Source organism: Trichechus manatus, unplaced genomic scaffold (genome assembly GCF_000243295.1).
Source record: "Trichechus manatus latirostris isolate Lorelei unplaced genomic scaffold, TriManLat1.0 scaffold00065, whole genome shotgun sequence".
Taxonomy (NCBI): Eukaryota; Metazoa; Chordata; class Mammalia; order Sirenia; family Trichechidae; genus Trichechus; species Trichechus manatus.
The window spans coordinates 4,853,513-4,867,118 of NW_004444001.1; the positions used below are offsets into that span (position 1 = coordinate 4,853,513).

The 13,606-nt window shown below is 38.6% G+C and overlaps 1 protein-coding gene across 1 annotated transcript in view; it reads right to left on the reverse strand.

The window, feature by feature from the left end:
• The window catches only part of KIF6 (kinesin family member 6), a 499,202-nt gene that overhangs the window by 470,513 nt on the left and 15,083 nt on the right, over window positions 1-13,606 (reverse strand). The window contains exons 2-3 of the mRNA XM_012556417.1: window positions 9,902-10,011; window positions 4,139-4,213 (exon numbers count right to left, since the gene is read on the reverse strand). Of these exons, the coding sequence (XP_012411871.1) occupies window positions 4,139-4,213; window positions 9,902-10,011 (185 nt within the window). The remainder of the gene's footprint in view (window positions 1-4,138; window positions 4,214-9,901; window positions 10,012-13,606) is intronic.

Here is a 13,606-nt window from a genome sequence, read left to right on the forward strand (position 1 = left end):
GAAGTTCACCGTTCAGCCGGGGATTGGACAGCCTCATAAAACAAAACAGAACTAATGAGGCACAGCAGTCCAGGGACAAGGACTAGAAGGCAGGAGGGGACAGGAAAGCTGGTGATAGGGAACCCAAAGTTGAGAAGGGCCAGTGTTGACATGTCATGGAGTTGTTAACCATTGTCATGGGGCAATATGTGTACTAACTGTTTAATGAGAAACTATTTGCTCTGCAAACCTTCATCTAAGGTCCAAAAAAAAAAAAAAATTATCTATGTGAGATCAAATTGACAACAGCAAATCAAAAGCTTCGATGGGAAGCCTAGGGGAGAGTGAGTTGAAGATAATGGTGATGGAATAATTTGGAAGAGGATAGTGAGAATAGCAGCACAACAGGAAGAATGTAATCAATGTCAATGAATTGCACATGTAGAAACTTTCAAAATGGTGTAACTTTGGCTATGTATATTTTCACCAAAAAAAGGTACTCAAGGTCGAGAAAGGAGAGTGTTGACATGTCGTGGGGTTGTTAATCAATGGCATAAAACAATATGTGTACTGACTGTTTAATGAGAAACTATTTGTTCTGTAAACCTTCATCTGAAGTACAATAAAAAACTGAAAAAAAAAAGGAATCTAAAAAATAGGCATGAGTACAAGAAACAGAGATAGGCAAAGAAATCATAGCTTACAGTTAAACTTAAATACATGCTGATAATAAAAATGATAAATAACAATACGGAATGAAATTTCAGTTGACCTCAACACTGGAAATGGTGGGGGATTAGGAGAGGCAAAGTAAAAGTATGCTAAGGTTCTTAATTTGTTAAGGGGGAAGATATAGAAAAATATAGACAAAATTTAGACACTGAGAAAAATATAAATAAGCTTAAATATTTGAATGTAAACTACAAGCATAACCACTAGAAGCATACAACTTGAGAGAGAAGATGGAATAGTAGCACAGCAAAACAAAAGAGCACAAACTAACATAAAGCAAGCAAGGAAAAAAAAAGAAACTATGATAAGTGGAAAAAATAAGATAGGCAGAATAGCTCCATACTGTTACAGTAATAATAAATACAGTTTAAAGTCACCATTAAAGATCAAGGAATCAGGGTTTGGCTAAAAAGGCGTAACTAGCTATATTCTATTTACCAGCTCCATACTTAAAAACAAATTGTAACAGGGAAATTTAATGAAGAGATGAAGAAAGGTAAACCAGATAGGTCTAACAGAAAAAAAAAAAAACAACAACCAGCAAAAATAATTTCAGGGAAAATGGAACTAAAGGAGAAAAACATTTAAAACACAATGAGGAATATGTCCTATTGACAAAAGATATGATCCACTAAGACCAACCTGAGCTGCTAGGATCAAAATGCTCTTGCCTTTAATTTCTGACATCTTATTGCTGGATTCACAGGTGTGCTATATTATAATTGCTTCCTCATGTTCTCCCTAGTTGCTAATGGACGTAATAACTACTAATGGACGTAAAGTACGTATGTGCTTTATGGGGAGATAACCACCCTTAGTGGGATAAAAAAGGAAGGGTTGTTCTCTGGCACCAGTAAATCTAGCCAACTCTGAACTGGGGCAATAAATAATAACCATTCCCTGAAAGGAGCCTTCCACTTTTATTACCACATTTTACCTCTTATTAAGGAGCCCTGGTGGCGTGGTGGTTAAGGGTTTGCCTGCTAACCAAAAGGTCAGCAACTCAAACCCACAAGCTGCTCCTCGGGAGAATGATGTGGCAGTCTGCTTCGATAAAGATTTATAGCCTTGGAAACCCTATGCGGCAGTTATACTCTGTCCTATAGGGTCGCTATAAGTAGGAATCTACTGGATTTGGCTTTTTTTTTTTTAACATTTTATTACCCCTTTTTTGTCTCCCTCTCCCTACCTACTCTCTCTACATGCTGTTTGGTATGTAGACATGGCTGTCCAATTAGTATTTAATGCTGGGAGAGAAGAACTTAAGGGCTCTCCTCCCAAGACGTGAACTGGGACGTACTTGGATGCAATTTAACCCTGTAGATGAGAGCCTAACTTCAGGGAACCTAGGCTGATGATGGAAGCCCTGGTGGCGCAGTGGTCAAGAGTTCAGCTGCTAACCAAAAGGTCGGCAGTTCAAATCCACCAGGTGCTCCTTGGAAACCCTGTGGGGCAGTTCTATTCTGTCCTATAGGGTCTCTATGAGTCAGAATCGAGTTGACGGCAACAGGTCTAAGCTCTGCTCCAAGCGGTCCTTCATTAAGAACTTGTGACTGTAGTGACATTGCACTTGTCTTCATAGAGTTGGGTGTCTGTCTAGCCAGTGAACAAAACAAATCCCCTGCCTTCATGGAACTTTTGTTATAGTGGAGGAGGAAGAAAGACAAAAACTAATTACAGTATTTTAAATGGTGATGAATGATAGAGAAAAATAAAACAGGGAAGCAGGATGGGGATGAAATTTCAAACAAGGTAGTAAAGGAAGGCCTTACTGAGAAGGTGACATGTTAGAAGAAACCTCAAGTTTGCAAGAGGAAGCAACCTTGCAGATTTCTGAGGGAAGAGAGTTCTAGGCAGAGCAAATGGGCACTATATACAATTAAAGCCAAGTAAATTAACTGGGAAGGAGGTGCTAGTGAAGTAAGTAGAAAACCAGTACCATGTGGTGCTTTAGAAGCCAAATGAAAAAAGTGTTTCAAGGAGGACAGAGTAATCAACTGTGTCAAAATAGCTGACATAACAAATAACATGAAGACTGAGAAATGACCGGTATTGGATTTAGCAAACGGAAGCCATACCAGACTTTGACAAAAGCAATTTCAGTGGAGTGGTGGGCCTAAACCTAACAGGAGCAGGATTCAAGAGAGGAACTGGAGCAGTAAATACAGTCAACCATTTCAAAGAAATTTTCTGTAAAGAAGAGCAGATAAAATGGCAGTATCTAGCAGGGGAAGTGGGATCGAGATGGGAGAGATAGGCAATAATGGAAAGAAAAACCAGGCATCCATGAAACAGAAAGGAAGGTTCTCTCCCTGAAAGCTTTTAGGAAGTTTCCAAATAAAACAGATGAGACCAGCTATCTGAAAAATGATAGAACTTAAATGATTACTAAAGGGAAGGGAATTTTAGAAACGTCTGGAGTCCAATCAAGGAGACCTGGATTTAATATTAGAGGTAAGTATATTGGATTGTGAATATAACTAAAATAGCGTAAGCCTCCTTGATTGTATTTTATCCATGTGAGGACTGTGTTAAAAGACTTGAGTAAGATTCATAAAACAAGAGTTTGAGAGACAAAATGTGGCAATGTGTTTTCAGCAATGTCCAAGGGGAAGGATATACTGATTAGTGGACTTGAAAAATGGGTTCATTTTGCAGATACATTTTTTTTATTTTCATCATGAAGATGGGTATATCTGGAGTCTATTAGGTCACTAAAATCATCCAAATGATGCCAGGACCATTTATTATTAGTGGTAGTTTCCCATATAGATTCCCTACAAGAGGAGAGTGTGTTTATCAGTGTGTCTGCTCCTGAGGATACCTTGCCATTATATATCAGTAAATTTGCATTCTGGTTTATTCCGTATTCTCAAGTGAGTTTGGTTCTAACAGTCAGCAGCCTGGAACTATCTAGTTATACAGAAACAAAAGGGACCTACGCAGCTAAGGGCTAATTAGTTATTATACTACGGTAGAGTCAACCTGGGCCAACCATCATTAAGCCTCCCAATTGCTTACCTCATCCTTCACCATCTAACGATGTTTGAAATACTGTACTGAGGAAAGAGCACTGGTCTTAACACTTAGAAAGCCATCTAAGACTCTATGAAGAATAGACCCACAACCCTGAAGAGTGTCCCGTAATCTCTGAGGTCCTGTTTACATACCTTTTAAGATGGGAGTAACAATAGCTATTCTATCTCAGTAGTTTGTTTTGAGGCTCAGAATCTAAATAACATAAGTATGAGTCATTTGTAAAACACTAAAGGGGTATATGAATAGAAGGTATTGACACTGTCATTATTACATGCCCTGCAGCCTGAGTACATAATTGATATACTAATGCACATTACCACAATTATCTGAGAACTGAAGACAAGATGAAAAATCACTAAGCCACTGAACAAAATATGGGAAATCCTACCTTTCAGCCACAGGTTTAGCAATGCTTTCAAAAATGGCCTCTTGTTTTGCATCCTGATCAAAAATTCTTTGAAATCTGCAAATGTTAAAATGATAGTTATGTCACAGCTGAGCCTTCAAACACTACTGGATTAATAAATCTTGTTTATCTGCTTTGTAAATTACCCCATATTTACATCACTGGGCTTACCTAACTTAACACAATGTTTGCCCTGTAGTCCCAGCCACACTGTGCTGTTGTACTCCTGTACTCAAATGGTTGGTAAACAGTATTGCTTTGACAAGATCTGCACAATAAATCCCTCTGAAAAACTGCAGCCGCTTTGAACCAAATAATAAACTGTGTGTTTTTTTGGTTCTCAAGAGGGACAGTGTCTACAACTGGCATCAAATTCAAATCTAGATAACTGCACGAAATGGAAACCCAGGAACAGGATATAAACAGCCAAAGAACTTGATGTCTGACCTGTAAGAAAAGAAAGCAACTGTGAAATGTATGATTATTGAACTTACTTTTAAAAATTTGCACTGAGATGTATTTTCCACTAATTAGGCACTGTATCTTAATATTTATTGGTCACTTAATTCTCAGGATGGTTTTGTTAGTTTTGTTTTGTTGACCACTAGTAAAAAGTCAACATGTAAATTAAGATAGATACGCCCTGCACAGAGAAGTCTGTATCAGATTGGCAATGGCTAGGGATGTGAGAAGGTGGTATGGTGTCAAGTTCATTCTTCTTGCAAGACCATTCTGACTTAGCTTAGTACAGGATCACAGCACAGTGGAATACCTCGGGTAGGAAAGATACAACCTATTCTTTTACAGTGCGGTAAGTTGCTACCAGTCAGTATGGCCCTGATGAAAACATCACGATGACGAAAGGAAGGAAGGAAGGCAGAGAGAGAGAGAGAGAAACAGAAAGCAAATGAGGTAAAATATTAATAATTGACATATCTCTCACAAAGGGCATATGAGTGTTGACTGGGCTCTTCTTCCACCTTCTCTGCAGATTCTAAAATTTTCAAAATAAAAATTAGGGGGAAAAACTTTAAAGTAAAAACTTTAAAACAAACACTTGTCCTAAGTAGCTTTCAGAGTGGCTTAGGAAACTTTGATCAATGTGGCTGCCTATGTAAGTGAAAAATAAATAAAATAATGAAAAAAGTAAAATGTGGGACCATTTTCACTACTGAGGAGTTCAGAAGGATGTCTGGAGCTGGACTGGAAATATAAAATGGAATGAAATCCATTGTCTTTAGTCAATACGAACTTCAAAAGATTCCTAACGCTGAGCAAGCCCCTTGCCCCCCCTTTTTTGGAGAAGCAAATAAATGAAAGCGTATACAAAGAGAGATTCTAAAATACTCTGGATACTATGTCACTTAGCAGGCAAGTCTGTATCTTAGACAGCAGTATTTACCGAGTGTTCGTTGTACCCAGAACACTCCTCAAAACCCTAAAAGTGTATCAGAGCCTCAGATATGGATACTGACGTAACAGGGGCTGTGGCTGCCCACGTGTTCCTCAGAGCATTGTCTACAATGATGTCTGTGCACAGACTCTTAGCAGTGCCTTTGAGGAGGATGATGATATGGCTGGTTTGCTTCTCTACCAGGCTGGTAATGGCTAAGTGAATCAATTAGTCATTCTTCCTTAGAATTAGCCATTCTTTCTTAAACAATAGAATCACATATACTACCCTGTAAACCAACGAGGGAGCCCTGGTGGATAAGTGCTCGACTGCTAACCGAAAGATTGGCAGTTTGAACCCACCAGCCACTCCACAGGAGAAAGATATGACCATCTGCTTCTGTAAAGATTTATAGCCTTGGATACGCTATGGGGCAGTCCTACTTTATCCTACAGGGTCATCGTCAGCAGTGAGCTTGATTTGATTTAAACCGAAGAGATGGCTGAGTTTTAAACAAGGCACTGAATCAAACACAAAATCTATACTGAAAGGTACTTTATCCAAAATTAATTATAGGATTTTCATTCACTAACTGATCTATTCATTTCGCAAACCTGTATCGACTGCCTACCATGTACCGGGCACTTCTAACAAGCTTTAAATTTGACAACAATGTAATTTTATTACAATACCTATAAAGCATATTGAATTTCTTGGGGAAAAACGACATCCTCTACTATTTAAAATAACAGGCAATACAACTACAAGCAGTCGAGATTGCCTCAGTTCCTTGGATTTTCCCCACACATTCTGGAAGTGAAGATTTTAGCACCAATGTTTACAGTAAATCCTATGATGCGTATTAAACATCAAATATCATCATCACAAAATACTGCGTTTTCTACAATGTAGTTACATAGTAATCTGAAAAGGCATTGTGATCAGCAATCTTCTGAAAACCACTGAAACGAAAAATAAAATCACAGAGTTAGACAGGATTTTAATGAATTCAGTCTAATCTTTTACAAAGGAAGAAGCTGAGGCCCACAAAGACAAAGTAATTTACTGACATTCCTGAAGCTAATCAATAACATGCTTTGTGACATAACTTAGATTTCTTGATTCCTACAAGGCCCTTTCATTTATTAGGAAGTCGTATAACTTTTTCTAAAATCCATTTCAAATCCATTTACTCTCAGAGGAGATTAGCATCTTCTGATCTCCTCTCTCTCCAAACCTGCTCTCCCTGTAGTCTTCCTCACCCCAGGAACTGACAATTCCATCCTTCTAAATGTTCAGTTCTTGGGCCATCTTGACTCCTCTCTTTCTATTACACTCTATATCCAACTCATCAGCAAATCCTATCAGCTCTAACCTCCACATCACATCCAAATCCAACTATTTCTCAATATTCTCACTGCTACCATCCTGCTTTAAGCTGCCATCATTTCTCGCCTGGGTTACTGAAATAGCCTAACTGGTCTCTCTGGCCTCTGCCCCCAGTCTGTTTCCCACATATCCCCAAGAGTGAGCCTGGTAAAATGTAAGTGAGATGATTTCATTCCTCTGCTCAAAACCCCCCATCACCTTCCTGTCACACTTTGGGAAAAAGCCCAAGTCCTTACGATGACTTATAAAGCTCTATAAGATCTGGCCCCCTGCTACTTCTTTGACCTATCTTCTTCTCCCTTCTCCCTTTCTTACTCCGCCCAGTCATACAGATCCCTCTAGGATTCCTCAAACATGCCAACCACTTTCCCATCTCCAGGAGTTTGCACTTGCTGTTCTCTCTGCCTGGATTTCTCATCCCTCAGATATTTGAGTGGCTGGCTTCCTCACCTCCTTCAGGTCTTTGCTCCAATGTCACCTTTACTGTAGCAACTTCCCTGACTGCTCTATTAAATATTGCAGCCATCCTTCCCCTCTTCCGCTCTGCATTCCAGCACTCCTTAGTCCCCTCCCCTGCCTTATAATGGTATTTAGCTCTTTCTGGCATACAATATATTTTACTTATTTATCTGTTTGTCTTTCTCCTCCCACTAAAATTGTAAGCGCTATAAGAGTAGGGAGTTTGTTGTGTTTCTTGCTGTGTTCCTGACCTCTATAACAGCACGCAGTGGGTGTTCAATAAATATTTATTGATTAAATGAATTTGCTTGAGGGGAAAACATCCTTTAAGATGTTTAAATATTTATCTCTGAACATATGTACATGTATTTTATTAATTTCTTTATTTTAAATTTTAAGATGAATATTTTTGATTCAGAGATTTAGAAAGAATAATTCAGAGATTTAAAAATAAGCAAATGGTTTTTTTTCAATAGAAGATGTTTAGATGAGCTCTGTTTATATCTATACAGTTCAAAGACTACTTCGGAAAAAGCCAACAGACAGAGACATGGTCAATTGTTTCTTAATAATCAAATAGAATCATGCTGAATAAAATGTTTCAGAAATTGTTGCTTCATAAAGACCGGTCTAAGCCAGCTGTTCTGAAGTCACAGCAACTAAGGTATGTAGCATGCTTACATCAATAGGAGAATGCTCCCTTCACAAAAAGTACCTCATGCATTAATTATAGCCTACTCCCTACAAGATATAGTGAAAGACACTGGGGAGTCACAAAGACTAGGTGAGGACTGCCTTTACTATGCAACATGTACTAGCAATTCCTGCTTGTACTTATTGTAACAGGGGGTGTGATACGAAGAAGGGATGGAGGTGGGGGGAAAGATGCATACATGAGAGACAGACAAAGGGTGGAGTTGTGAAGACTGAAAAAGACTCTTTAAGAGACAAAAAACTAAGAGCAAATAGTAATTTAAAAGAAAAGAGGGACACAAATCACATGAAGTATCTAGAATGGTTTTATCCAAGGGGAAAGGGGCAGGAATAGTCTCAAAACAGGGCCTATGTAACACACAGCCTAGAGAGAAACGCAAGAGAGCAATTAGGATTCCTTCAGCAGGACCCAGAAGTCCACCATCAAAATCTGGGCCAGAGGTCAAATACAGGTTTAACTCAGACTCAAACATCTCCAAAAATTAAAGTAGCGAAGAAAGGAAATGGTTTCATCTAAAACTGGAGAATAAAGACAGTATGAAATAACCATAATCTCCAAATTCAAGGCCTGACTACTAGAAGAGTATTCAGATCAAAGGCACTAATGATAATCCTTAGGAGCCCTGGTGGTGCAGTGGTTAAGCCCTCGGCTGCTAACCGAAAGGTCAGCAGTTCAAACCCACCAGTCACTCCTCAGGAAGAAGATGTGGCAGTCTGCTTCGGTAAAGATAAAAGCCTTGGAAACCTTAAGGGGCAGTTCTCCTCTGTCCTATAGGGTCGCTATGAGTCGGAATTGACTGCCAGCACACAACAACGACAATCCAGAGGTTGCCATTTGGTGCTTTCCACCTGAACCATACAGCTCAGTGCTATCCGATACAACACGATGCCTAAATGTGAGTGTATACGTAATTTTAAATTTTCTAGTAGCCACATTAAACAAAAAGATACAGGGTGAAATTAATATTTTATTTTACTTAATATATATGGAAAATATTATCACTCCACTATGTACTCACTATGAAAAACATCTTAGGATACCTTACATTTCTTTTCCGTATTAAGCCTTCAAAATCCTTGATGTATTTTACATTCACCAAAACAAAAAAAAAACCACCAAACCCATTTCCATCGAGTTGATTCCGACTCATAATGACCCTATAAGACAGAGCAGAACTGCCGCATAGGGTTTCCAAGGAGCGGCTGCTGGATTTGAACTGCCAACTTTTTTTTGGTTAGTGGCTGGACGCTTAACCACTGTGCCACCAGGGCTCCTTTACACTCACAGCACATCTCAATTCGGACTAGCCACATTTCAAGTGCCCAAGATCTACGTGTGGATTGTGACTACTATACGGGCTGCACAGATATAGAATGTACATAAGTGCACATGAGGTTCATGTATCATTTACATAATAGTGAAAGCTCCCCAGTACAGCACACATATTGTTCCTTAAATTCTTATCTTTATAAAGCTTAGCCATGCACTGAATTTCCTGTAAGTGCTGAACTATAGTGCGTCAAGTAGGAAAAAGGACAAGACAAGATAAACAGAGGTAGTAAAGAAAGGCTGGGATTTTGGAATATGATCTTGGATACAGAAATATACCCTCTTTTCAACCTTGGGCCCAACTGTGAAAAGATAATTTGAGTTCTGTCTGCTAAATGAGACAGGGAACCACACTACATTCTCCACAAGGAACAGTACAAATGACTTCACAGTGGACATCAGTCCAATACCAGAGCTAGTTCAATAACAAAACAGAAGCAATGGAGAAAGATAAACTTACCTAAATTTGTAGTTTTCTCGCTTATTATTTACAAATCCATCTGCCGAATCACGTGGTAAGATAATTTCCAAGCTAGGTATTAATTTTTCATCTTCATCTATGGAATAAATCTGTAAATATGAACACAAAAACTGAATAACAAATGGTAAAATTATGGCTTGACCTATGACTATAGTATTGACATGCATTAGAATGGTTTACAAATTGTACTTTTAAGATAAAAAGTCATAATGTAGTATAACTTCGACAATTTTCCTCTTTGAACTGTGTGTGGACTCAAATATATGGAATTGAACAAGAGGTAAAACCTAAATAAATGCTCTATCAAAGCTCAGATGATGTTTGAATGATCTAATATTCAAATTTGAGCATTTGAGTGTCTCTGCTGTTGTTCTTGAGAAACCAATAGCCTTGATAGTAGCAAAGTATCTAAGTATTGCTTTGGGACTGTGTATCAGAAATTAACATTTTACTGCATCCAACAAATATTTCTGAACAATTATAAAATGTTAGACACAGAGATAAAAGGACTAGGTCAGCCTTCTCAGAGAGCTCATAAGAAAGCTCTAATTCAAGTTTCATCTAAAGATGAAAGAACCCCAAGCTTCCATAAGACATATTCAGGCATTTGATAAAAGAAGTATGGTTTCAAAAGACACATATAATACGTGTCTTTGATGCCTTTTTCAGGGTTCTTATCCCAGCTCAGCCACTAATTGGCAAGTGACCTGGGGGTAAATCACTTAACCTCTCTAAGGTTATATGGAAAGAGCATCTTAACCAACACCCTTACAACTGTACCATTCTCTGATTCTCTTCTTGGTTACTTACTCCTCTAGTTACTGGTCAGGAAAATCAAGTCAAATCTATAAAGAGGTCATGCGAAATAAGGAAAAGCATATTTGGTGTCAAAAGACCTGGGTCCAATGCTGATCTCAATTCACCAGCTCTGTGACCAGTGACTGCTTTCAGAATCTCAGTTCCTTATATATAAAACGAGGAAAACAGAATTGCCTCCCTCACAAGATTGCTGCAGGGATCAAATGATGTAATGGAAATGGAAGCATTTTGTAATGCATCATAAAAATGTTAGTTATTAGATTTAGAGGTTTTTAATAAAGAACCCTTGTCTTTCACCAGGAAATAGAATTCTTTCAAACAGGCAATACTTCCTGTTTTAAGATCCATTCAGATGCTTGATTATGGGAGAAAAGTCATATTCTTAAGCAAGTAAAAGCCTACCTAAATCTCCAGAAAGTCTGACTATTTTTCCTAAGCAGGTTTTTATTGAAATCTCTCATTTAAAACATGAAGACTCCATGTAGAAAAGTCACTCTATAAAAAGAAATTGTTTGTAGATATTAATGACATCAGGTTCAAGGCTTTCTGGCTAGGTTTTCTCAAGAGACATTTAAAAATTATATTCCATAGGGCACTACCTTAAAGAAAAAGTTTCATGGCTCAACAGGTGCGTGAAAGGGGTGTGTAAGACATGAAACACACAGGAGCGAAGAATGCCATTCAGTAAAAAATTCTGTATCATTCAGTACTCAGAAGATGGAAGCAGCCAAACTCACAGAAGACAGAAAGGTGAATTAACTCAAGCAAGCACAGTGACCCTCCATCACTCTGATTAAGCCATTCTTTACAGCATTAAGAAAATCCCCTTATAACCAGAAAACTTGTTTAGTGTAACATATTGGCTGCCTGCCCTTAGTCATAAAATATTTATTATTTGAGATAGGGTCATTAGTTTTTAGAATAGAAGACAATCAGGACAAATGCAATAATTATGAAAATTTTTGAAATGTACAAAGCACTGTACAAAAGAAAGGCATTGCCGTCATTAAAATCATCACAGAGGTTCATCGTACATATCTTCTTTTTTAATCTATAAATTATTATTATTTATTTTATAGTATCTTAAGTATTAAGACTAAGAAAGTAACGGAGTCGCAAAATGAAGAGGAAAGAAAGACAATACCTTTGAATCGTTCCTGGTTTCCAGTAAGATAAACAACCATACAAGTTTTGTAGGGCAAAAAAGATAACGGTACTAAAACATGAGATTTCTAAGGGAGAGGATGAATACACTAATTCAGCATTTATTCGCCTGTGCTCTAGCGTTTGTGTGTGTGTGTGTGTGTGTGTGTGTGTGTGTGTGTGTGTGTGTGTGTGGCATAATGCTCTACCTTGGTGAGAATCTGATATTATGAAAATACAATATGACACCTGAAAATAACTCCTGAAAAATCCAACAGTCTATTCCATAGGCTCTTACCAAGGAAATGTGAAAGGAGCCATATGAAAATATCCAAACACTGCATTTTTTTTTTTTTTGCTTTATGATTAAAAGTATGTGTCTTTTTTTTATTGTTGTGATTAAATGAAGTTTACATTTCAAGTTAGTCTTCCATACAGAATTTTTTTTAAACATACATTGTTATGAGACCCCAACTGCTCACCCCATTCTGAGACAGCACATTCCTCCCCTCCGCCCCTGATTCCCAATGAACATTCAACCAGCTCCTAACTCTCTCTGCCTTCCCCTCTCACCTCTGGACAGAAGCCACCCCTTTGGTCTCTTGTATCTACATGTCTAAGAGACACATTCTTCACAAGTATCACTTTATGTCCCACATTCCAGTCCAATCCCTGTCTGAAGAGTTGGCCTCGGAAACTGTTTTAGTTCTGGGGTGATGGAGAGACCAGGGGCCATGCTTTCCGGGGCACCTCTAGTCTCAGTCAGACCATTAAGTCTGGTCTTCTTAATAGAATTTGAGTTCTGCATCCCATCGTTCTACTGCTCCATCAGGGACCCTCTGTTGTGTTCTGTCAGGACGCTCATTGGTGGTGGCCCAGCACCATCTGGTTCTTCTGGTCTCAGGCTGATGAAGTCCTGGTTTATGTGGTCCATTCTGTCTCTTGGGCCAATACTTCCCTTGCGTGTATTTGGTGTTCTTCGTTCTCCTTTACTCCAAGTGGTTGGGACCAATTGATGCATCTTAGATGGCCGCTTGCAAGCTTTTAAGACACCAGACGCCACCCACCAAAGTAGGATGCAGAACATTTTCTCAATAAGGTTTGTTAGGCCAATTGACGTAGATGTCCCATGAAAGCATGGTCCCCAGACCCCACATCCCTGCTACTCTGTCTCTCAAAATATTTGATTGTATTGAGGAAACTTCTTAGCTTTGGTTTAGTCCAGTTGTGCTGGTTTCCCCTGTAGTGTGTGCTGTCCTTCCCTTCACCTAAGATCATTCTTATCTACTATCTAGTTAGTGAATAACCCTCACCCTCCCTCCCCAGCCCCGTACCCATCAAAGAATGTTTTCTTCTGTTTAAACCTTTTCTTGAGTTCTTATAATAGTGGTCCTATACAGTATTTGTCCTGTGACTGACTAAATTCACTCAGCATAATACGTTCTAGCTTCCACCAAGTTATACGAGGTTTCACAGCTTCATCATTGTTCTTTATCGTTGTGTAATATTCCATTGTGTGGATATACCATAGTTTGTTTCTCCATTCGTCCATCGATGGGCACTTAGGTTGCTTCCATCTTTTGGCTATTGTGAACAGTGCTGCGATGAACATGGATGTGCATATATCTATTCGTGTGATGGCTCTTGTTTCTCTAGGGTATATTCAAAGGAGCGGGATACCTGGATAGTATGGTACTTCTATTTCTAGCTTTTTAAGGAAGC